General features: G+C 47.3%; 1 protein-coding gene across 1 annotated transcript in view; it reads right to left on the minus strand.

Annotated features, from left to right (window-relative positions):
- Positions 1 to 3,572: 3,572 nt before the first annotated feature.
- Positions 3,573 to 26,755, minus strand: part of LOC115091354 (histone H3-like centromeric protein A) — a 33,849-nt gene continuing 10,666 nt past the window's right edge. The window contains exons 2-4 of the mRNA XM_029601630.1: positions 10,381 to 10,508; positions 10,179 to 10,256; positions 3,573 to 9,919 (exon numbers count right to left, since the gene is read on the minus strand). Of these exons, the coding sequence (XP_029457490.1) occupies positions 9,785 to 9,919; positions 10,179 to 10,256; positions 10,381 to 10,508 (341 nt within the window). The 3' untranslated portion in view covers positions 3,573 to 9,784. The remainder of the gene's footprint in view (positions 9,920 to 10,178; positions 10,257 to 10,380; positions 10,509 to 26,755) is intronic.

Raw genomic sequence — 26,755 nt, forward strand, 5'->3', positions numbered from 1 at the left:
ATGTTGATCCTTGGGTACAACATTTCTTTGTACCCACATCTTGCGCTGATATCGCTGAGAATCCTTGATCCTCCTATGCCCTTATAGCATCTATTATATTTAAAATCAGAGCAGACTCGCCATCCCATGTTTGTTAGACCAAAAGGGTGCATCCATCTATACTTTATGTTCTCCTTTCTTAAAAATGCTGTCACTTCTTTCAGGTCCTGCCTAGTTTGGCATGTAGCTTGAGACAGATCTGCAGATATCGATATCTCCTGGTTTTCCCATGTCCATCTCAGCTCCTGCTATTTGCTGTTTTATGGTCTGGTCTCCTGGTTGTCTATTACCTGGCGCTCTCATGGCTCTGTGAGCCCTATCCAATTTTTATTGGTGCCTGCGGATCCCCTCCATGGTCTGGGTTCGAGTCTAGCAGGAAGGCACAAAATCTGTGGATGGTGTCCACTCAAGTCAGTGTTCTCCTTCACTTCATGGAATCCTCTAAAGCACAGGTTTTTCTCTCCTAGCCCTGTTTTCCAGGTCCACCAGTTTAACATGCATATTCATATTTTCTTCCTGTAATTCAGAACAGATCTCGTGGAGTTGCTTGCTAGCTTCTGCTTGCACATCCACACGGGTGTCGATTTCATCCACCTTATGTCCCAACTTGGCTAGGTCTTCATGGAATTCACCCAGCATGTCTTACAATTCTGTTTCGTAGTTTTTAAAATCTTGGCATAGGCTACAAAACCAGTTCTGAAATTCAGATCATGTGGGAACGTCCTCTGAGTTGACATTTATTTATTTATAACTTTTCTATACCGGCATTCATGATACAATCACATCATGCTAGTTTACAGTTAACAGGGGGTGTAAAAAGCCTTGAACATTTAATAAGTTAAGAGGAGCAAGAAAAGTTACAATAAAACAAGAGTGCTAGAACCAGGGGAAGAAGACGACAAAGCTAGAGTAACTTAACAGTAGGATGAGCAATTATTTACATTGTGCTGAAAGTCACTCAATAGTTATTGCAGTGCTTCAGTTAGGTTCGGGAAAGGCTTGTTTAAACAGCCAAGTCTTAAGCCTTTTTCTGAATGTTAGTAAGCATGGTGCTTAAAGGCGTCTGCCATTTCAGCGCTGTCCTCTGGGGGTTCTCTGCCTGCGGACTGGTCGTCAGCCTCTGTCCCACAGTCTCCCATCTTCCAATCTGAAAAACACTTGAAATCTGCCGTTTTTCACTTGGCTGCCATTACCCGATTATTCAGGGTACATTCCTGCACTTATCTGTGCACTCCGGCCAAGTTTGGTTTCGTTCTCGCTCCTGTTATTGCTATCTGGAAAAAATTAGCTGCCGAGCTCAAGGCTCAAGCAGCCATCAAGCTCGATGTCATCACTTCCTCCCAATACATCTGATTTTATAAAAGAATAAGTACAGGATTTTTTTTTTTTATTGAATTGAACAGAGATACAATAAGATCTTGATTTTGACAGCCCTATCACCATTGCTCAAACCCAATCCTAGTTCTGGTATGATAATAGTCTCTGCCCCATACTCCTTTTGTCTCTCCTTCAGGAAAGCTGTGGAACAAGAGAGGTGAGCATCAGAAGGCACAGCCCCCAAACATTGGTCCCCTTTCATTGTCTTTGGCGAGTTCAATTTCTCGCTCCACTGAAGCAGGCAAGGTTCTTGCATCCCCTGCCCCCTGGAGGCACCCCAACAAGCACAGAGAGCTGCAGGAGGGCATCAAGGGTAAAAGTAGCACCTATGCTACTCCAACCTATTGTGTGGTCTGCTATAGAGTCCTGGTAGGATCCCCGTCATGGAGAAGACACGGAAATTGGTCTTGCTTAAGGAATGCCACTCATGGCGAAGATAAAGGCCTCGGTGAGAGAGAAGGAGGGTGTGAGAGTTGGGGCGGGATGCTTGAGTCTGGTTTCAGAGAGAGGGAGCCTATGAGGAGATTGTGAAGGAGTGTGTATGTGTGTTTGAAAAAGGGATCGTGTGTACATGAAGGTGCTAGCCTGTACGAAGCAATTGTGTAGTGTGAGAGAGCCTGTGTGAAGGGATGCGTGAGAGAGAAAGGGCACTTGTGTGGGTGTGTATGCAAGAGAGGGGATGTGTGTGTGAGAGTGCCTGTTTGTATGTGTACTAGAGAGAGGGAGCAAATATAAGGGACGGAGGGACAGAGGGAGCCTGTGTGAGGGGCAGTACTGAGAATGGGGTCAAACTCTGGGAATGGCAGTAGAGTAGAAGGGAGAGATACTGGCAGGTGGATGAGTTGGGGCCTGAGAGGGCAAAGTGACCAGGGGAGTAGGGACAGCGAGTAGAAGTGGCACTCTTACAGGGAATTTCTAGGAAAGTTCTGCATCTTTAATTAATAACTTTTTTCTGTATTAATTTAAAATGTAATTACTTAAAGATTGTCATGTAAATTGTGTTATTTTGACAAATATAAAGTTTGCAGAATTTTAAGTTTTTGTGTGAATTCCCCCAGGAGTAGGCAGAGATAAGCAAGAAGGTTGGTAACCTTGATACCTCCTGCTAATTGCACTTGCCCATCCCACTTCCTTTACTTTACTGGCCTCTCTCTGCACTGCCCTATGCAGGAGCTTCTACGATTTATGTACTTTAAAAAGCAACAGAATAAATCCTACATACTCTTAACCTAGGTAGCTGGGCTAGGCCCCTTTTTCTTGCCTGCTCTCATGGGAATGGGCCCAGATTTTTATAAAAAGATAATCACCGAGGTTAGATTGGGGAAGAGCTCTCTCCCCCCCCCCCCCCCCTTTGCTTTCTCTACTTGACTTTGGCCAGAAACTGGCCCCTGGATTAATCAATGGCCAGGACTGGAATAACCCCTTCAATGCCAGAAGTGAGGGAGAGGGATTACTTTCTCTGGGTCAGGCAAACCATGGTAAAAATAATTTGTCCGTGGGGAGGGAGGTGGAGGATTGAGTTGGTCTACCACTTCCTCAGCTGCCACACAGAAACAAAAACCTTCCTGCTACTTTCATATCCAGCTTCCAATGCTCACACATGATCTGACTCATAGATGGCATGGGAAAGCAGGTACACACGGTTCTTTTTTATTTACAGCCCTCAGATTGCTTCTCCTGCAGCAGGGGTGGTTTTAAAATGTTTTATGGTCTCAGAGGGAAAATGAGAAAGTAAAGCTAAACAGACATTCATTAAGCTCATTTCAAGCCCTGATTCCTCCTCTTCTATGCTTCCTTTAAAAGCAGCCCGAGGTGGTGGTGCACAGAAACAAAATGCCGACCTCTGGGAGAATTCAGTCAATGCCATGCAGACAGTAGCTGGCACAATGCCCTCAGGCACTGGTCACTCAAAGGCCACCCCCCCAAATCTTGAATTTTCTGGGCAACACAAGAGAGCTTTCACTTAAATGCCAAAAAAGTTCAGATACAAACCCCCATGATATAGCTCCTGTCTAGTTGCAGTTTACACTCATACTTACTACAATGAGGCACTGGAGCTCAAAGCTCAGGATGCATTTTCATCGTGTTGGCAAGACAAAAAAAAACAAACCAAAAAACAGTTTTCGCACTCAAAATTAAAGACATACGATGAGCATTTGAAGCAAACGGCTTTCATCTTTATTAATAATTCTGTATAAAAAGTATATAATACAAAATTTAAACTAGGTAAACTTCCAATTATTTACAGCAGATGATTGAGTAGGGCACAAGGGAAGGGGGACAAACAGTTCTTTAATATACTCCCCCCACATAGGTGATAAATGTTGCTCTTTTACATACATGCACCCCCAGTGATAAGTGATCCCTAAAGGAACCTGCTGCCCCTCAGCTCACTGGTTAAAAAGGTACTGTAGAGCGGCACAGGAGCCCAAAGTTCAGGATATGTTTTTAGTCTGGCATAGACAGCACAAGATTTCATGATCTCCAAAGACAAAACATATCATTCCATACAAAATAAATGCGCAACCAACCGCCTACTCCCAACCTGACTCCAGAGTTTTCTCTTCCAGTGTCTCTGTATGATTCCCAGGTATGTAATAAATGAGAAATTACTGCTTACCTGATTTTCCTTAAATCAGACTGACAGATTCAGGAGCAGTAGGTTATGCATCTCTACCAGCAGATGGAGACTGAGCAAACTTGAGGTCACAGTATATATACTCCTACAGTGACATCAGCCTGCAGTATGCTCTTCAAAAGCCAACTGTGAACAGACTAGCAAACACTTGATTAATAACAGATAGCCATTTCAGTGCTCAACCAACAGGAAACACTGAACTAGTCATTAAAATTAGGCTAGGGACTGGACTAACACTTGCCAGTAACGCCTGGAGCTGGTAGCCACTCAGAAGGACCATAATTATTCAGGAGCCAAGGGCAGGAAGTTGAATCCATCTGTCTGGTTTAAGGAAAACATTATCAGCTAAGTAGTAGTTTCTCACTTCTAGCACCCAGACAGATTGATTCAGGACCAGTGGGATGTACCCAAGCTACTGTCTGATAGGGCAGAAGGCTGCCCATTTTCTAGTCAAAACTGCATATGCAGAGGCTGTCTCCTCCTGAGCCTGCAAATCCAGACAATAATACCTGGAAAAAGGTGTGTAAAGACCACATCACAGCTCAGCAAATGTCAACGGGAGACAATCGTACCCCTGCCCAGGACGCTGACTGAACACTAACCTGAGTAGGCAAAGGTTTTTCAGCATCCATAATATGCAACCGTTACTATCTCCTTACTCCAGTGAGCTGTTGTAGCCCGCAAAGCTGGCTTGCCCCATTTACCTCCACCGTGAAGGACAAATAGGTGATACATCTTTCAGAAAGGTTTAGAAACCTCCAGATACTTCCCATGTCTCTTGACATCCAAGTGCTGAAACAAGCGATATTCCTCTGCATTTTGCTCCCTCTCCAGAGATGGCAGGGGAATGGACTGATTCAATTGAAAACCTGAGACCACTTGGCAAAAAAAGAAGGAACAGTACGTAGCCGTAGACGCCCCTGGAGTCACACGAAGAAAGCTCCCAGCAAGACAAATCTCTGCAGCTCAGAAATTTGACACGCAGAACATATTGCCACCAGAAACACCAGTTTTCATGGTCAGTAATTGCAAGACCAAAAAGTACAATCCGCCAAAACATTCAAAACCAGATTAAGACTCCACAAGTGTACCGGTAACTGCAAGAGAGGACGAAGATGATTCACACCTCTCAAGAAATTGCCCACATCTGGATGAGCCGATAAGGATTTATCATTCATGGTCCCCTGAAATAGGCAAGAGCCACTACCTGTACCATTAAAGAATTAAGGGCCAAACCTTTATTCAATCCATCCTGTAAAAGTTCCAAAATAAGCAGGATCTTAACTGAATGAGGAATCACGCCTTGATCTTCACACCAAGACTCAAATACTTGCCAAACCCACATATAGGCTAAAAAAGTGGAGAACTTCCTTGGTTGTAGTAAGGTGGCAACCACCACAGTAGTACATCCACGCTTCAGGAAGCGAGCCCTTTCAAGATGAAGAGAGTCAAATCTTTGTGAAGAACAGGTCCCGGCCACAGATTCATGTGCACTGAAAACTGGAGGGGCGAGTCTACTGGGAGCCTTCACAGATCTGCACACCAGGGTCTCCTGGGCCAATCTGGTGCCACCAAAGCACCATCCCTCTGACACTTGACCCTCCGAACTATTCTGCCCAACCAGGACCAAGGGGGAAAGGCATACAGTAGCTTGTCCTCCGGCTAGTCCTGCACAAGAGCATAGATACCCAAAGACTTCCAAATCTCTCCTATAACTGAAGAATCGAGGAACCTAAGCCACCAGCAGATCTAAGAATGGAAGGGCCCAGCGATCCACTATCAGCGGACACGCCTCATTCGGCCACTACCAATTCTCCTGGGTACAGACTCTCCCTCCTGAGAAAGTCTGCTATTCCATTGTATTTTCCTGGAATGTGCGAGGCCAAGATCGGAAGATGCACCTCCACCCATCCCATACATTGATCTATTTCCTGTGACACTTGCTGGCTTCTTGGTTGCTCCCTGTCAAATAATGTAAGCCTCTGTTGTTGCATTGTATGACATTACCCGGACCACACAACCCTGCAGCCTGCCACTGAACAGTAAGCATGCCAACCAGACCGCCTGGGCTTCCAGTCAATTGATGCTCCAGAGAGACTCTTCTGTACTCCAGTGCCCTTGCGCTGTTACTTCAACAGTGTACCCCCCCAACCCTGGAGGCTCGCATCTGACATGAGTACTAACCAGTCCAGCAATTTTAGGGAAACGCTCGTTCTTAGATGACCTGCTTGCAACCACCACTGTAGGTGAGAGCAGACCTCTGTCAGCAGGTGGAGCCAAATCGAATAGTCCAGAGACTGGGGGCTCCAACAAGAGTGCTGAAAGGACATATGCACTCTCACTCATGGCACCACCTCCAGGGTTGCCGCCATCAAACTGAATACCTGCAGCTAGGACTACACAGGCGCATGTATAGTGTTCATCAAGAGACGCACCCATGTCATCAACTTCTGAATACGAGCTTCTGGCAGGAAAACCTTGCCCTGCTTCATGTCGAACTGAACATCCCGATACGCCAATGACTGAGATGGCTGAAGACTGTTCTTTGCTAGATTCACCACCCAACTGAGCTCCTCCAACATGGAGATCATCTTGTGGCTCACCCCACAGCTCACTTCCAAAGACTTGGCCCAAATCAGCCAGTCATCCAAATATGGGTGTACCAGGATCCCATCCTCTCTCAACTCTGCCACACCACCACCATAACCTTGGAAAACGTTCTAGGAGCAGTACCCAGACCAAAAGGCAGCACCCAAAACTGATGACACCCCAGCACTGTGAAACGCAGAAAACACTGGTGTTCCAATCAAATGGGAATATGAAGTTAAGCCTCGGAAAGATCCAGAAAGGCCAGACATTCCCCAGATTGCACTGCCATTATCACACTGCGCAAGGTTTCCATGCAAAAATGAGTCACCAGCCCATGATGGTTGGCCCCTTTGAGATATAGGATGGGACGAAGAGAGCCCTTCTTGGGCACAATGAAATAAATGGAATATAGACCCATATTTTCTTAAGATGTGGGCACTGGAACCACAGCCCTCAGATTGAGGAGCCTTGATTCCATTGCCTGCTTCTTCTGTGGGGAGACACCATGGACACATCTTGGAGAACACCACGAAACTCCAGCGCATGTCCCTCTAGTATCACCTCCAGGACCCACTGGTCTGCCGTTACTTCAACATACCTCTGATAAGAGAGAACCCCCCCCCCCCCCCCCCATCTCCTGTTCCAGGATCTGGGTCGGCAAACCTTCATTGGGAGGCTCTGGAGGTTCCACAGCCCAAGCCCTTGCCCCATCTGGGCTGTCTGGAACAAAAGGACTGAGACCTACAAAAAGGTCCTCTGAAAGGTCGCTCCTTTGAGGGGTTGAAAATGCTTGGATCCCCTAGCACAGCCTCTCATGCCAAAGGCACGCGGCATCTGCTTCTTATCCTTCGAGAACCGGTGATTCACCCCACTTATTGGCCAGTTTCTCCAACTCGCTCCCAAAGAAGAGCGGGTCTTTAAAGGGCAATTTTTAAGGACAGCCTTGGAGGTTGAATCAGCCGACCAATTTCTCAGCCATAACTGATTCCTGGCTGCTATCACCAAAGCCACCCCTCTGGCTGATGCACAGACCAAATTGCAGCCCCTAACTGCCAAAAAGGCGTCTTCTGGCTCTGTAACTGCCGTAGAATTCACTCCAGAATCATTAACCTCCTAAGAGAGAAGCAAAGAAGAGCAAGCTACTAGGGAACAACAAGAAGCTATCTCAAAGGTCATTGCCACTGCTTCAAATGCCTGCTTAAGAACGACCTCAATCCTTCTATAATGCACATCCTTCAAGGTTGCTCCTCCCTCCACAGGGATAGTAGTCCGCTTGGAGATGACAGACAAGCACATCTACTTTCCGAAAACGCAAATGCTCTCTCACCACTGGATCCAGAGGGGTACAGGCCTTCCAAATCCAGACCTCCTTTGAAATTAGCCTCCGGAGCACACCACTCAAAATCAGTCATTTCTTTAATGGCCTCCATAACAGAGAAAAACAAGAGGTTTTGCGCAAAGAAACCAAAATGGGATTTTTGACTCAGACATGGAAGCAGCCCCGGGTATTCCCAGCATCTTTAATGTCTGGGAAATCAGGGCCTGCAGTTCACCTCTATGAAAGAACTGCAACATAGTCATATACGGTTCCAGTCCCAGAGGAATTTCCACATCCTCCAGAGAGTCAGGATCAGCCTCATCATCAGTGCCTTCCTGATTTCTATCAGGAAGACCTGCAGCCAATCTAGGTGTATTTCAGTGCTTAACAGTATTATCGGATGAGTGAGAGGCCACCACCTGCAATTCTGACCTGACAGGATTAGACAGGGAAAAGGACTGCGCCTGAAGAAAGGATTGTAATCCTTGAAAAAAATTCTACCCAAGAAAAGGCAGAAGGATCCATGTCAAAAGCAGGAGGCACCTGTGCTGCACTCACTGAGCCACCTTCCCCCACTGATGAACCAGTTAAGGGAGTTTCAAGGTCAGGCATCGTTCCTGACTTGTCCTTGCCTAGGCCCTCATCAGACTGGGAAGAACCAGGCTTAGTAAAATCAGAGGAAGATAATTCTCCCTGAGCCTCTAAGCAGCACTGGCAGACGTTAGAGAGCACTCCAGGCGGAGATGCCCAAATATGATGGCACAAAGGGAAAGGTGCTTAGGTTTCTTAGTCACAGGCGCCATTAGTCCGTCAGTACGCTTACCACATGACTGAAAGTGTGGATCCAGCTGAATTCCTGCTGCAAAAATTTAGAAGCACAAAATTTAGGTGTTGCAAACTAGGTGATTTTCACCACACCAAATAAGTGCACAATGTGTCCCAGACTGTGCACCCGGTTTCTTTTGGGCATGCAACTTGGACGCAAAGCTGGACACACTTGCACACACCTATGGTCCTTAAGAGGGCAGCCGAACACACAGGAGGGGAAAAAAAAAAAAAGTGAAAACGCCGCCACGGCCTACCACACAAAAGGAAAGCCTAACAGCAGGGCCTAGCTCAAGTCCTTGAACCTCCCAAGGGAGCGGGAGCGAATGTTGGAATGGTGCACAGAGACTGTCTCCAGCTGCAGGGGGAGAGGGCATATACCATCACCATGCTCTACTTCCTGCACCTGCTACCTTAAGCAGCTAAGTCCATGGTAGCTGAGAAAGCCAGCCCAAGGCATTCAATCTGAGGAACCATGGAACTTACCTCAGGAATTCTTAACTGGTAGAGGGACCATTTGGGACCACTGCAGGAGAACAGGGCAAATTAATTTTCTTATTATTTCTCCTCTAAAATTTGAAGCAATCCCCAGTAGGGAGATGCACATTCACCATCTGCTGGAGACAGAGAATACAGGAGAATATATACTGTGATGTCAGTTTGCCCAGTCTCAATCTGCTGGTAGAGGTGCATAACCCACTGATCCTGAATCTATGTGTCTTGCAGCTAGGAAAGGTAACAAATTTCAGTCAAGGAAATGCAGCGAGTTCTGAGCTTGAAGTCTCAAAAACAACCACACAACAAGTGACAATTTATCATGGAGTCATTTGTTAACCAGCAGCTTAGGGTTGCTAAGGAAAGGGGGAACAGGGATCTGCTGAGGGGCGAATGAACAATCATAATACAGTGATAAAAGGCAGTCCACAAACACCGGCAGCGTTGTACTGACACAGCCCCTGTGGGTAAAATAAATAAAATCTTCTGGAGTCTTGCAAGCGTCAGCCAAGACCGTCGTGGATACCACGGATGCGCCGGGCCAGCTGGATGTCCTGCTTGAACAGGGTGACTCGTTTGGCATGGAAGGCGCACAGGTAGGCGTCTTCAAAGAGACGGACCATGAAGGCTTCTGCGGCCTGGAGAGGGATGTGAGAAAAGTAGCGAGTATGGCTGAAAGAGATAGAGCTGAGGGTGCTTATTTATCAGTATGTTAATGGGGCAGGGGGAGAAAGACTGTGCCCACAACAGATAGCAGTAATGAAAGAACAATTAATCATTACAGCTATCTATGCAACCAATGAGCCAAGAAAGCAAAAAGGGATCCTGGCCTACAGCTGTACAGGAATCCACCCTGCTTTTCATAGATACGATTGCTTTCTGGGGTGACCCTCTTACCTCCTGCAGGGCCAGCAGGGCCATAGACTGCCAAGAATATGCGTAGCCACGGGAGAGTGAGACAGTGATTTCCCGCACCTGAAATAGAGGAATGGGTTGATCATGAGGAGATTATCCATGAGATTTCATGGATATATCCCCCTCAGTGAAGAGAAATGACAACCCCAGAGAGAGAGAAAGACAGCTAGAGAGCACCTCTTACCAGCCTGGAGAAAGGCTGTTTCCGTAGAAGAAGCTCAGTGGAGCGCTGGTACTTCCGGATCTCCATCAGTGCCCGGGTCCCAGGTCGGTACCTCCGCCTCCTCACTGGTGCACTGCGCCTCTGGGGACCTGAGGAGATAGGCAGAATATTCTCTTTACTTACAGTAAGGAGTGCCACAAACACAGAGTAGCAATTTGGCTTTAGGCACTGCATTCTCTCCCAAGCCTAACTCTTTGGCTGTATGTGTAATAAATCACACATTTTATGAATTGCTGCGATGCTTGCATGCAGCTCTTAAGCCCTCTGTGCTGCATTCATGCTTTTCATTAATACATTTGATGCCTGTTGGGGGCTCTGAAGACTACCAGCTCTTCAGCTGTCTGTGCTATGTTCAAGCTTTACTTGTATCAGCGCGACACCTGCATGGAGACATGATGAAGATCAGCTTCACCGAGGTCTGTGCTGTGCTCACATTTTCCATACATCACGATTAACCCTTCATAGGGCAATGATGATGAAGATCTGCTCATCATCTAATAGGAAAAAGTTCTTTTTTACTCAACGCACAATTAAACTCTGGAATTTGTTGCCAGAGGATGTGGTTAGTGCAGTTAGGATAGCTGTGTTTAAAAAAGGATTGGTTAAGTTCTTGGAGGAGAAGTCCATTACCTGCTATTAAGTTCGCTTAGAGAATAGCCACTGCCATTAGCAATGGTAACATGGAATAGACTTAGTTTTTGGGTAATTGCCAGGTTCTTGTGGCCTAGTTTTAGCCTCTGTTGGAAACAGGATGCTGGGCTTGATGGACCCTTGGTCTGACCCAATATGGCATTTTCTTATGTTCTTATCAGTTGTCTGTGCTATTCATGCATTATGTGTATTAGTATGATGTCTGCATGGAGGCTCTGATGAAGATCTGCTCTTCAGTTGGCCCTGCTGTATTCATTCTTTATAGTGTCAACACCTGCATGGGGTTCTGATAAAGGTGCAGTCTTCAGCTGTCTGTGCTGTAGACTTCCTGGCAGGTCCACTGAAAGACCTGTTCAATAGATCCCTAAAAATAGGAGTGATGCCACAAGATTAAGAACATGCCATACTGGGTCAGACCAAGGTCCATCAAGCCCAGCATCCTGTTTCCAACAGTGGCCAATCCAGGCCATAAGAACCTGGCAAGTACCTAACTACTAAGTCTATTCCATGATACTGTTGCTAGTAATAGCAGTGGCTATTTTCTAAATCAACTTAATTAGTAGCAGGTAATGGACTTCTCCTCCAAGAACTTATCCAATCCTTTTTTAAACTGCACTAAGCACATCCTCTGGCAACAAATTCCAGAGTTTAATTATACATTGAGTGAAAAAGAACTTTCTCTGATTAGTTTTATATGTGCTACATGCTAACTTCATGGAGTGTCCCCTAGTCTATTATGTGAAAGAGTAATTCCATCTACCTGTTCTAGACCTCTCATGATTTTAAACATCTCTATCATATCCTCCCCTCATCCGTCTCTTCTCCAAGCTAAAAAGTCCTAACCTCTTTAGTCTTTCCTCATAGGGGAGCTGTTCCATTCCCCTTATCATTTTGGTCGCCCTTCTCTGTACCTTCTCCATCGCAACTATATCTTTTTTGAGATGCGGCGACCAGAATTGTACACAGTATTCAAGGTGTGGTCTCACTATGGAGCGATACAGAGGCATTATGACATTTTCCGTTTTATTCACCATTCCCTTTCTAATAATTCCCAACATTCTGTTTGCTTTTTTGACTGCCGCAGCACACTGAACTGACGATTTCAATGTGTTATCCACCCTGATGCCTAGATCTCTTTCTTGGGTGATAGCTCCTAATATAGAACCTAAAATTGTGTAAATATAGCATGGGTTATTTTTCCCTATATGCATCACCTTGCACTTATCCACACTAAATTTTGTCTGCCATTTTGATGCCCAATTTTCCACTCTCACAAGGTCTTCCTGAAATTTATCACAATCTGCTTGTAATTTAACTACTTTGAACAATTCTGTATCTGCAAATTTGATTACCCCACTCGTATTTCTTTCCAGATCATTTATAAAATATATTGAAAAGGGTCCCAATACAGATCCTTGAGGCACTCACTGCCCACTCCCTTCCACTGAGAAAATTGTCCATTTAATCCTACCCTTTGTTTCCTGTCTTTTAGCCAGTTTGTAATCCACGAAAGGACATTGCCACCTATCCCATGACTTTACTTTTCCTAGAAGCCTAACATGAGGAACTTTGTCAAATGCCTTCTGAAAATCCAAGTATACTACATAAGAACATAAGAAATTGCCATGCTGGGTCAGACCAAGGGTCCATCAAGCCCAGCATCCTGTTTCCAACAGAGGCTAAAACCAGGCCACAAGAACCTGGCAATTACCCAAACACTAATAGCAGTGGCTATTCCCTAAGTAAAATTGATTAATAGCCATTAATGGACTTCTCCTCCAAGAACTTATCCAAACCTTTTTTGAACCCAGCTACACCAAATGCACTAACCACATCTTCTGGCAACAAATTCCAGAGCTTTATTGTGCGTTGAGTGAAAAAGAATTTTCTCCGATTAGTCTTAAATGTGCTACTTGCTAACTTCATAGAATGCCCCCTAGTCCTTCTATTATTCGAAAGTGTAAATAAGCGAGTCACTTCTACTCGTTCAAGACCTCTCATGATCTTAAAGACCTCTATCATATCCCCCCTCAGCCGTCTCTTCTCCAAGCTGAACAGCCCTAACCTCTTCAGCCTTTCCTCATAGGGAAGCTGTTCCATCCCCTTTATCATTTTGGTTGCCCTTCTTTGTACCTTCTCCATCGCAACTATATCTTTTTTGAGATGCGGCGACCAGAATTGTACACAGTATTCAAGGTGTGGTCTCACCATGGAATGATATAGAGGCATTATGACATTTTATCTATCATATCTTTCATAATTAATATACTTGCCTTTATCTTCCTTCCAGCTTGTTTTTAAGCTTCCAAGTTCTTGACTCCCGTTGATTGTAACTTTGACTTATTCCTATCTATGGTTATTTATTGTTTACCTGAATTGTTCCTTCAGTTATACCCTCTGTTAAATGTAAACCGATCAGATATGGTTATTTACTATGAAGGTCGGTATAAAAAACTGTTAAAAATAAAATTTTCCGTTCTATTAACCATTCCCTTCTTAATAATTCCTAACATTCTATTTAATTATTTGGCTGCTGCAGCACACTGAGCCGACGATTTTAAAGTATTATCCACTATGATGCCTAGATCTTTTTCCTGGGTGGTAGCTCCTAATATGGAACCTAACATCGTGTATCTACAGCAATGGTTATTTTTCCCTATATGCAACACCTTGCACATCTACCGGTTCACCATTATCCACATGTTTATTAACTCCTTCAAAAAAGTAAAGCAGATTTGTGAGGCAAGACTTGCCTTGGGTAAAGCCATGCTGACTTTTTTTTCCATTAAACTATGTCTTTCTAAATGTTCTGTGATTTTGATATTTAGAACACTTTCCACTATTTTTCCTGGCACTGAAGTCAGGCTAACCGGTCTGTAGTTTCCCGGATCGCCCCTGGAGCCCTTTTTAAATATTGGGGTTACATTAGCTAACCTCCAGCCTTCAGGTACAATGGATGATTTTAATGATAGGTTACACATTTTTACCAATAGGTCTGAAATTTCATTTTTGAGTTCCTTCAGAACTCTGGGGTGTATTACCATCCAGTCCAGGTGATTTACTATTCTTCAGTTTGTCAATCAGGCCTACCACATCTTCTAGGTTCACAGTGATTTGGTTCAGTCCATCTGAATCATTACCCATGAAAACCTTCTCTGGCACAGGTACCTCCCCAACATCCTCTTCAGTAAACACCGAAGCAAAAAAATCATTTAATCTTTCCGCGATGGCCTTATCTTCTCTAAGTGCCCCTTTAACCCCTTGATCATTAACGGTCCAACTGACTCCCTCACAGGCTTTCTGCTTCGGTTATATTTAAAAAAAAAAAAAAAAAGAAGAAGTTTTTACTATGAGTTTTTGCCTCTAAGGCCAACTTCTTTTCAAATTCTCTTAGCCTGTCTTATGTCTTACATTTAAACTTGCCAATGCTTATGCATTAACCTATTTTCTTCTGTTTGATCCTTCTTCCAATTTTTGAATGAAGATCTTTTGGCTAAAATAGCTTCTTTCACCTCCCCTTTTAACCATGCCAGTAATTGTTTTGCCTTCTTTCCACCTTTCTTAATGTGTGGAATACATCTGGGCTATGCTTCTAGAATGATATTTTTTTAACAATGACCACGCCTCTTGCACACTTTTTACCTTTGTAGCTACTCCTTTCAGTTTTTTTTTTATTTTTCTCATTTTATCAAAGTTTCCCTTTTGAAAGTTTAGCACGAGAGCCGTGGATTTGCTTACTGTCCCCTTCCAGTCGTTAATTCAAATTTTATCATATTATGATCAGTATTGCCAAGCGGCCCCACCGCTGTTACCTCTCTCACCAAATCCTGTGCTCCACTGAGAATAGGATCTAAAATTTCTCCCTCTCTTGTCTGTTCCTGAACCAAATGCTCCAAAAAATGTCATTTATTCCATCCAGGACTTTATATCTCTAGCATGTACCGATGATACACTTACCCAGTCAATACTGGGGTAATTGAAATCTAATATATAAAATCTCTATGTGAGCCCACGATTTGTATAAACATAAATTGGTGACGTGGTATCATACACTTTTAGTTTGCTAGTGCTGTAATAATTTTTACTCAATGTAGAAATAGCTATATTAAATTAGGGACCATCATACCACTCACTGTGCATTCAAGTTAATACTTGTGTTTGTGCACTTTAATGGGTATTCTTCAATCAGCGGTCCAACCCGTTCAGGATTTGTACTTCATTTTTTTGTTTTTTTTAAAGAATTTTTGCTTAAAATATAGGAGATATAACTTCCCTTGAGCTAGTGTCAGAGTCAGAAGTCAGACGCGCGCGTTTCGCGGTCCACTGCTTCAGAGACGTAGATTAAGCTGACTCTTTGTCCAGCTCTCCCCGCATAGCTCAAGAACGGAATTTGAACTGGCTTTCTCCGGTTCAACTAAAAGTGTATGATACCACGTCACCAATTCATGGTAATTGAAATCTCCATTACCGCACTACCATTTGGTTAGATTCCCTAATTTCTCTTAGCATTTCACTGTCCGTCTCACCCTCTTGACCAGGTGGACGGTAGTATACCCCTATCACTGTAGTCTTCCCGACACACAAGGGATTTCTACCCATAAAGATTTAGTTGTGCATTTAGTCTCATGCAGGATGTTTATCCTGTTGGACTCTATGCCATCCCGGACATAAAGCGCTACCCCGACTCCCAGATGTTCCTCTCTGTCATTGCGATATAGTTTGTACCCCGGTATAGCACTGTCCCATTGGTTGTCCTCCTTCCGCCATGTCTCTGAGATGCCAATTAAGTCTATGTCCTCATTCACTGCTATACATTCTGATTCTCCCATCTTACTTCTTAGACTTCTGGCATTAGCATACAAACATTTCAAAGTGTTTTTTGCTTGTATTTTAATTCTGCTTTTTAATTGATAGGGATACGTTAGAATTTTTTTTTTTTAGCTAAGGTGAGTTTTTAGTTACAGGTACTTGGACTACTTTTCTTATTATTGGAACCTCACTGTCGGGATGCCCCAATTCTAATGTATCATTAGTATCCTTTGAAGATACCTCTCTCCGAACCATGCGCTGCTGAGTGACTGTCAGCTTTCCCCTTTGTTCTAGTTTAAAAGCTGCTCTCTCTCCTTTTTAAAAGTTAGTGCCACCAGTCAGGTTCCACCCTGGTTAAGGTGGAGCCCATCCCTTTGGAAGAGACTCCCCCCCTTCCCCAAAAGGTTCTCCAGTTCCTAACAAAACTGAATCCCTCTTCCTTGCACCATCGTCTCATCCACGCATTGAAACTCCTGAGCTCTGCCTGCCTCTGGTGACCTGCGTGTGGAACAGGGAGCATTTCAAAGAATGCTACCCTGGAGGTTCTGGATTTAAGCTTTCTACCTAAGAGCCTAAATTTGGCTTCCAGAACCTCCCTCCCACATTTTCCTATGTCATTGGTGCCCACATGTACCACGACAGCCGGCTCCTACCCAGCACTGTCTAAAATCCTATCTAGGTGACACGTGAGGTCCACCACCTTCGCACCAGGTAGGCATGTTACCAGGCGATCCTCACGCCCACCAGCCAACCCAGCTATCTACATTACTAATCGAATCACCAACTATGACGGCCGATCTAACCCTTCCCTCCTGGGCAGTAGGCCTTGGGGAGATTTCCTATGTGCGAAAGGACAATGCACCATCTGGAGAGCAGGTCCTTGCTACAGGATCCTTTCCTGCTGCACCAGGTTGATGCTCTCTAATCATGAGACCTTCTTCTTCTAAGGCAGCACCAGGGTTGCCAGTCTGAAGAGCAGTGGTGGTCCCGCTTCTTAAGAGGGGTAGAGGCTAGAAACTACAGGCATGTTAGCTTCACCTCAATGGTAGGAAAATGAATGGAGATGCTGAAGGAGAAGTTACTATTTACCGGATAATTTCCTTTCCTCTAATGAAGTTAGGCTAATCCCCACAAGATGGTAATGCATTTCTACCAGCAGACTGAGACAGTAAAAGCTGTTGTCACAGATATATAGCACTGACCCAACATCAGCCCACCAGTATTCTCTGAATGTAGAGAAACTGATTATAAACAATCAACCAATTATGCTTCCAACCACTAGGGAACACTGAGCTCAGACAAAACAATGAACATTTACTAAACTGAGGGGCTGGTTACGTAACTTACGAGTCTTCCAACAAATAGCAGGAACACTATCATCCGCACCTAGAGGCGGATGCAATACAGTGTGCTCAGCCGAGTGCATTGTATAACCCACACTCCGACACGGAGTGAATGCAATAGCACTCATCACATTCAAATGCATGTGAATGAGGCTATTACTCATTCACTCTGCATGGGAAAAAAAAAAAAGTGTGCGTCTAAGACACACATTTTGCTCTCAGATATGGCCTTCGATCTTGGGATATGGAGGAAAGGCATAAAGCAATCTATCTTCCAGCCAGACCTATATGAAAGCATCTATTCCCAGGGAGCTCGGATCTCTCCTGCAACCATAGAAACAAGGACCCATATATTTCGAGAAGTTGCCAGCAGGTCTAGGAACAGAAGGGCCCAGTGATCCACAATCAGCTGAAACGCCTCTGCTGACAACACCTACTCTCCTGCGTCCAGACTCTCTCTGGTGAGAAAGTCTGCTCTTACGTTGTCTTTCCTGCAATGTCAGAGGCAGAGATCAGCTGGTCTATTTCCTGTGACACTTGCTGGCTCTTGGTTCCTCCCTGGCAACTAATATAGGCCACCGTTGGTGCACTGACAGACATCACATGAACCACTTGATTCCGCAGCCTGTGGCTAAACTGCAAGCATGTCAGCCATACTGCCCGGGCCTCCAGGTGATTAGTGTTCCAGCAGGTCATTTTGGTATTCCAGTGCCCCTGGGCTGATAACTCCAGACAGTGAGCCCCCCAACCGTGGAGACTCTCCAGGCCGGAGAGGACAAGGGAACTCCCGCTCTCACATCATCCTCTGGCAGCCACTAATGGCAGCAGGAGCAGATTTTCATCAAGTGGAGCCGAGCCACATAATCCTGAGACTGCGGGTTCCAACAAGATAGCACTAAAGAGAACACTTATGCACCCTTGCCCACGGCACCACTTCCTGGGTAGCTGCCAAATAGCGTACCTGTAGGTAGGACCACATTGTTGGGCGTATGGTGTTCAACTGACGCACTTGAAACATCAGTCTCTGGATCCAAACTTCTGGTAGGAAAACTGTGTCCTGGTCTCAAACCGGACCCCCAGATACTCCAACGACTGGGATGGTTGAAGACCGCTGTTGGTCATGTGCACCACCCAACTGAGCTCCTGCAATAAGGAGATCACCTTGTGTGTCACCAGGTGGCTCTCTTCCGGAGACTTGGCTCGAATCAGCCATTTGTCCAAATACAGGTGCACCAGGATTCCTTCTTTTCGCAAGGCTGACACTACCACCACCATAATCTTGGAAAATGTTCTGGGAGGAGGGGTAAGACCAAAAAGGCAGCACCCAAAACTGATAATGGCACCACCCCCCAAAACACTGCAAGGCATAGAAAGTGTTGGTGTTCTAATTAGATGGGAATATGAAGGTAAGCCTCAGACATATCCAAAGAGGTCAGAAATTACCCTGACTGCACCGCCATTACTACAGAGCATAAGGTTTCCACTCGAAAATTAGTCACTTTCAAGTGATGGTTGACCCTCGAGATTCAAAATGGGATGAAAGGAGCCCTCCATCTTGGGCACAATATATAGAATATCGCCCCCATATTTTGAGACGTGGGCACCAGAACCAGAGCCCTCAGTCTGAGGAGCCTTTGAAGAGTGAACTCCACTGCTTGCTTCTGTGGGGAGTGGCAAGGGGGACACCATGAACATGTCCCGAGGAATACTGCGAAATATCACCTCCAGGACCCACATTGCTCTGACGTGATCTTGACCCATCTCTGATAAAAGAGAGACGTCCCCCTATTTCCTGTTCCGGAAGGTGGGTTGGCAAACCTTCATTGGGAAGTTCCGGAAGGTCCACCACCCGAGCCCACTCTTCTCTTGGGCTGCCAGGGATGAGAGGACAAGTCCACTGAAAGGGCATCCCTCTGTAGGGACGAAAACACCTGGAACCTCAGAAACAACCTCTCATACCAAAGGGGTGCTGTAACTGTTTCTTATCCTCCTACAACAGAGGCACTGGAGATTCATCCCACTTACTGGCCAGTTTCTTCAACTCGCTCTCAAACAAGAGTGAGCCTTTAAAGGTCATCTTGGTAAGTGACTTTGGAAGCTGTGTCAGCTGACCAATTTTGCAACCAGAGTTGATGCCTGGCTATCACCGAAGCCACTCCTCTGGCCAAGGTCTGCACCAAGTCACAGCCTGCGTCTGCTAAAGAGGCAGCAGCAGGCTCCATAACTGCTCTGGAATTCCCTCCAAACAAGCTCCTGAAAGACAAGCAGATAAGATCTCACCATTGGGGTGCAACAGGAGGTTATATGTAAATTCATTGCCACTGCCTCAAAGGCTTGCTTAAGAATAGCCTGAATCGTTCTATCATGTACATCCTTCAAGGCTACTCCTCCCTCCTCGGGGATAGTCATCCGCTTAGACATAGCACATACCAGAGTATCCATTTTGGGAAAATGCAAACCAACTCTTACAACCGGATCCAAGGGGTACAGGTCTTCAAATGTCTGACCCCCTCTAAAATTTGCCTCTGGGGCATCCCATTGAAGATCAATCAATTCCTGGATGACATCCATCACCGGGAAAAGAGGCTTTACATAAGGAAACCAAAATGGGATTCTTCCTCTGCTCTGACATAGCATCCAAAGCATCCAAACCAGGAACACCCAGCTGTTTCAAGGTCTGGGAAATCAGGGCTGGCAGTTCATCTCTGTTAAAGAGCTGAAACATGATTCGATACGGTTCCAGCCCTGTAGGAATTTCCCCCATTTTCCAGGGAATCTGGATCAACCTCATCAGTGCCATGCAGATTTCTGTCAGGAACACCCACAGGGAGCCAGGGTGAGCCCTAGCGCTTAAGCATAAAAGACTGGAAGAAGGAGCAGCCACTGGCTGAGGGTCCGACCAGACAGAAATAGGGGAAGCAGAGGACCACACCTGAAGAAAGGCTTGTAAGTCTTAAAAAAAAAAATTCCACCCAAGAAAAAGCAGCCAGTTCCAGACCAAGCCCAGAAGGAACTGAAGCTGGTCCTACAGAACTGTCCTCACCAATGGAGAAGCCACTCAAAGGAGAACCAAGATCTGGTGTCCCCCCAGTCGAGGCCATGACCAACCCCTTATCAGAATGGGAAGAGCCAGGCTTAGCAAAAGCCAAGGAAAACAACTCTCCCTAAGCACCTGAGCAGCACTGACACCGGTTAGAAGCCAGGTCAAGCTGAGAAGCCCTAATAAGACAGGCAACACAAATAGGAAGACGCTTAGGCTTCTTGCTTACCGGCGCCATCGCTGTGGTAAACATGCGTCAGACAGCATAAACACTTGTGTGCATAAAAAGCATCCCCAAAAACAGAGCGCACAATGCATGTGCGGAGCAGACACACTGTGCTTCACAGACGTCCTATAGAGGGCAGAACACACACAACAGCGTGCAAAAACAGCTGTCGCAGCCTACCACGCAGCATTCAAGAAAAAAAGCTTAAGTGCGGGGCCTAGCCATTGAGGGCCTCTCAATACAACAGGTTACCCAATTCCCCAACCCCACCGGGAGCGAATGTCGGTACTGCATGCCAAGAACGGAGAATGCAGAAGTCCTGCAACCCCTGTCTTTTTTTTTTTTTTTAAACCTTACCTAAGCTCAGCGCTTACCAGCTGAGTACAGAGACTGTCTCCAGCTGCACAGGGAGAAGGCATCTGCCATCACTGCCAAGCTTGGCCACCTGCTGCCTGTCAGCTGAACTAACAGCTAAATCCACGCCAGGAAACCCAGCTACCGGACCAAGGAACACTTCTGAGGGGCATGGTAATCGCCTCAGGAATTCTCAACTGGGAGACCTTTAGAATTTCAAATTTCTCCTTTCAAAATGCTCAAAGCAATCCCCAAAGGGAGATGCACATCCACCATCTGCTGGAGGCAAATACTGGTAGGCTGGGGTCACTACAGGGTTATCTATACCAGCACTTCTCAACCGGTGTGTCACGACACACCAGTGTGTCACCAAGCACCGGCAGGTGTATCGTGTGCTCCTGGTCTCTCCCACTGCTCTTCCTTCCCTGCTGCCGTTGCCGCCGGGCTAACAGCACGTTCAAGCCCAACGGGAATGGCAGCGTTGTTAGAGGAAGCTGTGGCACCCGCGGCTGGCCTTTTCTTCTTCCTGCGTCTGCCCCGCAACAGAAGTGATGAGCAGTGCGTGAGAAGGAGAAAGAGCCGGGCCGCGTGGAAAAGTAGCAGCGGCAGCAGTATCGGCCCCCGAGGAGTAGCGTGGCCCGGAGCAATCAAAGCAGCGGAAAATTAGTTCTTACCTGTTAATTTTCGTTCCTGTAGTACCGTAGGTTGAGCCTTCTGTCCAGCAGATGGAGACAGACCAAAACTGAAAGGGTATCCTATATCAGGACAGAGCCTACCCTGCAGCCCTTCAATATAACCATTGTCAAAGCAGATAAGAACAAAGATAACCAAGAAAAAAGATCAAGCAAGTAAACAAGACTCAAGTGAGTAACTAACTAAATTTTCCAACCTGGAATGAACTCTGTAGAAGAGCGCTCTTGCATATCCTTGGTCATCAACACAGATGCTTCCGGTGTCCTTAAATAATGATAGGTGACCTATAGGAAAAGCTTCGAGTGGACGGCAGAAAAGAAAAAACAGGGAAGGGAGTCTGGACTGATCCATGGTACTACAGGAACAAAAATTAACAGGTAAAACTAATTTTCCTTTCCCTGTACGTACCTGGATCAGTCCAGACCGTGGGATGTACCATGCTTCCTAAACCGGGTGGGACAGAGACAGTCCCACTTGAAGCACCTGTCGACCAAAAGAACCAAAAACCGGTGCTTGCACATCAAGACGGCAATGTTGAGCAAAGGTATGCAGGGATTTCCAGATAGTGGCCCTGCAGATTTCTTGGGGAAGGACCGATTGACTCTCCGCCCAAGAAGTAGCCTGAGAATGCAAAGAATGAGCCTTCAAGCCCTCAGGAATCGCCCAGCCTTGGCAAAGATATGCAGAGGAAAATCGCCTCCTTCAACCACTGAGCAATAGTAGTCTTACAAGCCTGTTTGCCCTTATTTGGACCACTTCAGAGGACAAAAAGATGATCGGAGATCCGAAACTCATTGGTGACCTAGAGGTACCGTAATAACACGCGTTTCACATCAAGCCGGCGAAGATCGCCCCCAATGGGACCCACGACGTCCTCCGGAGAAAACGCGGGAAGCTCCACTGACTGATTGACATGAAAGGAAGAAACGACCTTCGGCAAGAAGGAAGGAACAGTTTTGAGAGAAACCCCTGAATCAGAAAAACGCAGGAAGGGCTCCCGACAGGACAACACTTGAATCTCCGAAACCCATCGAACGGAACAGATAGAAACTAGGAAAACCATCTTAAGCGTAAGATCCTTAAGAGTAGCCCGACGGAGAGGTTCGAACGGAGCCACACAGAGAACCCGAAGGATGAGATTAAGACTCCGGGTGAGACGCCACGGTGTGACCTTCCACTCGACCGAGGAAAGAGCCGAGAGCGGACACTTGCACGCGCAACAAACTAAAAGAAATATCCTTGGAGAGGCCCTTCTGAAGAAAGGAAAGAACCACAGAGACCGGGGCTGAGCGCAGCGAAACACCCGATTCAGCACATACATTCTCAAAAACTTTCCAGACACATACATAAGCCAAAGAAGTAGACTGCTTACGAGCCCACAGGAGGGTGGAGATAACCTCATCCTTATAGCCTTTCAGCCTCAGACGTCTGTTCAAAAGCCAGGCCGCTAGACAAAAGCGATCCTCCTGGTCGAAAAATACAGGACCCTGCCGGAGCAGACGCAGGAGATGGCAGACACGAAGAGGCCCGTCCGTGGCCAGGTTGACCAGATCCAGGGACCACGGTCTGCAAGGCCATTCCAGTGCTACCAGGATGCCCGGCCCCTTGTGAAGTTCTATTCTTCGGAGAACTTTTCCCCACAAGAGGCCAAGGGGGAAACACATAGAGGAGGACATCTGAGGGCCAGGGGAGAGGCTAGAGCATCCACTCCCTCCGAACAGTGCTCCCTCCAGCAGCTGAAGAACCTGTTGGCTTTGGCATTGTTCAAGGTCGCCATGAGGTCCAGGTGAGGGGGACCCCACCTGCTGATGATCAAATCCATCACTCCGTCCGAGAGCTCCCACTCACCCGGATCGAGATGCTGGCGACTGAGGAAAATCAGCTTGCACGTTCTCCTTGTCCGCTATGTGGGAGGCTGCAAGGCAGTCCAGGTGACGCTCCACCCAGGCAAGGAGCCGGCTGGCTTCCAGGGCCAACAGGCGACTCCAGGTGCCCCCCTGCCAGTTGATATAAGCTACCGTGGTGGAGTTGTCGGAGAGGACCCACACCGCCTTGCCACGGGGCAGGGGCAGAAACACTTTCAGAGTCAGTCGAACCGCCCGGGCCTCCAGACAATTGATGTGCCAGTGGGATTGGACTGGGGACCAGTATCTGTGTGGTCTGAGACTGGCAGACTGCTCCCCAGCCGGAGAGACTGGCATCCGTAGTGACTATAATCCACTGTGGAATCTGAAGAGGCATTCCCCTCAGATGTGGAAGCGATAGCCACCACTGTATGTCGGCAATGGTAGAGGCTGAAAGCGGGAGAATCGTTTGAAACTATTCCAACAGAGGCTGCCAGCGGGATAGCAAAGCTCTCTGTAATGGTCGCATATGCGCAAAAGCCATGGGGACGAGGTCGATGGTGAAGGCCATAGACTCCAGGATAGTCCCACGCAGTCAGGAGCGGGAACAAGATAAGGTTGCGCACTTGGTCGATGAGCTTGAGTGCCCGAGCGCATGGCAGGAACACCTTGCCGACCTGGGTATCGAAGTGTGCCCCAAGAAATTCCAACACCTGGGAAGGCTGTTTATTGTTTTTGGGGAAGTTGACTATCCACCCAAGAGAGGTAAGGAGAGCTAGAACCCGGTCGACCGCCCGCCGACAGAGAATCTCCGACTTGGCCCTCACGAGCCAGTCATCCAGGTAAGTATGGACCAGGACTCCTTCCCATTGGAGAGCAGCCACCACCACCACCACCACCATAACCTTGGTGAAGGTGTGCGGCGCGGTGGGCTAGTCCGAAGGGGAGCGCCCAGAACTGAAAATGCTGTCCCAGGATATGGAAGCGAAGATACTTCTGGTGCTCATGGCGAATCGGGATGTGTAAGTAAGCCTCAGTCAGATCGAGAGAGGCCAGATATTCGCCAGAGTGAACAGCTGCTATGACCGCCCTCAGGGTCTCCATACGAAAATGAGGTACCTTGAGGGCCCAGTTGACTCTTTTGAGGCCAAGATCGAACGAAAGGAACTGTCCCTTCTTTGGTATGATGAAGTAGATGGAATACTGGCGGGCGCCAATTTCTTCCACTGGAACTGGGACAATGGCTCCCAGCCCCAGGAGCCTGGTGATAGTTTGGTCCACCGCATCCCGCTTCAGACGTCCGCAAGGGGAGACTACGTAAAGGTCCGGCAGGTTTCGAGAAAACTCTAAAGTGTAACCATCTCGAATAATCTCGGGAACCCACTGGTCCGACGTGGTTTTGACCCATTCCTCGAAAAACAGGGAGAGACGACCACAGAGGTTGGGAAAAGAGGAATGGATCGACCGAATCTCATTGGGAAGCGGGCTTTGGCGTGGTACGCTGGGATGCCCCCTCGTGGAAGGAGCGGCAGCCTCGAAAGGACAGAGACCAAGATTGAGACCTGGAGGGATAACCTCTAGAGGAGGCACCGAGCCCCCGAGCCGTATATCTACGCTGGCCCCAGAACCGGGAAGGCACAAAAGCTCGGGATTGTTTCGGTTGGTCCTCAGGCAGCGTATGGATCTTGTTTTCACCTAAGGAATTAATAAGCTGCTCAAGGTCCTCGCCGAAGAGCAACTTACCCTTAAAAGGCAGCATGCCCAAACGCGACTTGGACGACGGGGCGGTTGACCAATTACGTAACCAGAGAAGCCTTCTGGTGGAGACCGACGAAGCCATTGCTTTCGCCTGAACGAAGGAGCATCCATCCCATACACAATGGCACCTTCCAACCGTTCAGCCTGCTCCCCCCTCTGCAGATGGGAGGTCCTGGGTGCCGAGCAATTGTTGAACCCACCTAAGGCTTGTCCGCTGCATGAGACTGCTGCAGTCTGTCGCCCGGACTCCCAAAGCCAGAACCTCGAAGATGCGCTTTAGATGGAATTCGAGCTTCCGATCCTGTACATCCTTCAAGGCCGGGGCTCCCACCACTGGAATAGTGATGTGCTTGGTAACAGCGGAGACTGAAGAATCCACCATGGGAACTTTCAGCATTTCCAGGCAGACCTCCGGGAGAGGATAAAGCTTGACAATGGCTCTCCCGACGCAGAGCCCCGCCTCGGGAGCTTCCCATTCCCGGAGGAGCAGCAAATTGCGCATAGGATAGAAGGGAAAAGCACAAGTGGGAGCCCTGAGTCCCGCCAGGACGGGTCCATGTGCACCGGCAGGGCGGCAGTGAGAGTATCCACCAGGGACCCCTCAATCCCTAACTCCTGAAGAACAAAGGGAATGAGGGGTTCCATTTCTTCCTTCTGAAATAATCTGAGAACCCAGGGGTCATCACCTTCCAAAGGGGGGACATCCCAGCCAAATCCATATCCAGAACCGGTGCCATTAGAGGCGGAGGGTCCGGGGCCCAGCACTACTCACACCAACCCCTGCGGATCCGGAGCTAGCGAGGGGGGGGGGGGGGCAGCCGCGGAATTTTGGCCGGCAGGGGACCCGGTGAGGGGTCCTCCTCCTCCTGCAAGCTGGCCAGATAGGGTTTGTGCATGAGAAGCAGAAACTCTGATGAAAAACATGGCCTGGACTTGCCAGGGGGGGTGGGGGGAGACCAACAAATTCGACTTCTCTGCCCCCAGCAGCCCTGAATCGGGAGCTGCTGAAACCCCCAAGATGGCCGCTGTTCCCGTGGTTTGACGACCCGGGAACGGCCTGGCCATGCACTGTGAGGAGCGACCCCGGGCTTGCTTTACGATCGCTGCCGGGGAGGGACCTTCCCCACCCGGCAAACATGTGGAACAGAGTCCCTCACGCGAGAGACACGTCAAGGGCTCTCCACAAGCGAGGCAGCAGTGGGAGCACGGCATACTCAATGAAGAGCCGCGAGCTGCAGAAAAAAAAAAATCAGTCGATTATACTAAATTGTGCTGCCGGGAGGAGCGGAGGTAGAGGAACGAACCCTGCGTGCTCCTCTCTTAACAAGACCTTGGCTGCCGGTTGAAAGGAAAGAAAAATGCCCTAGAAGTAAAAAACAGACCTTCCTTTCTTCCTTTTTTTTTTTTACTTCAGGAAACAGACACACCGGGGAATGTTACATCCCTGAGGGCACTGCCGGAGAAGAAGCGTCCCGGAGCAAAAGGCAGCCAGGTAAGGGGGGAGTGACTGGACCACCAGTTTCACCCAACAATAGGATCACCGGGAAAGGGGCCTAGGCTATGGAACACAAGGGGCAAGCCCCCCTAAGCCCCGCAAGAGCGAGGAGACAGCGCTGTC

The sequence above is a fragment of the Rhinatrema bivittatum genome, chromosome 1 (genome assembly GCF_901001135.1).
Source record: "Rhinatrema bivittatum chromosome 1, aRhiBiv1.1, whole genome shotgun sequence".
Classification (NCBI taxonomy): domain Eukaryota; kingdom Metazoa; phylum Chordata; class Amphibia; order Gymnophiona; family Rhinatrematidae; genus Rhinatrema; species Rhinatrema bivittatum.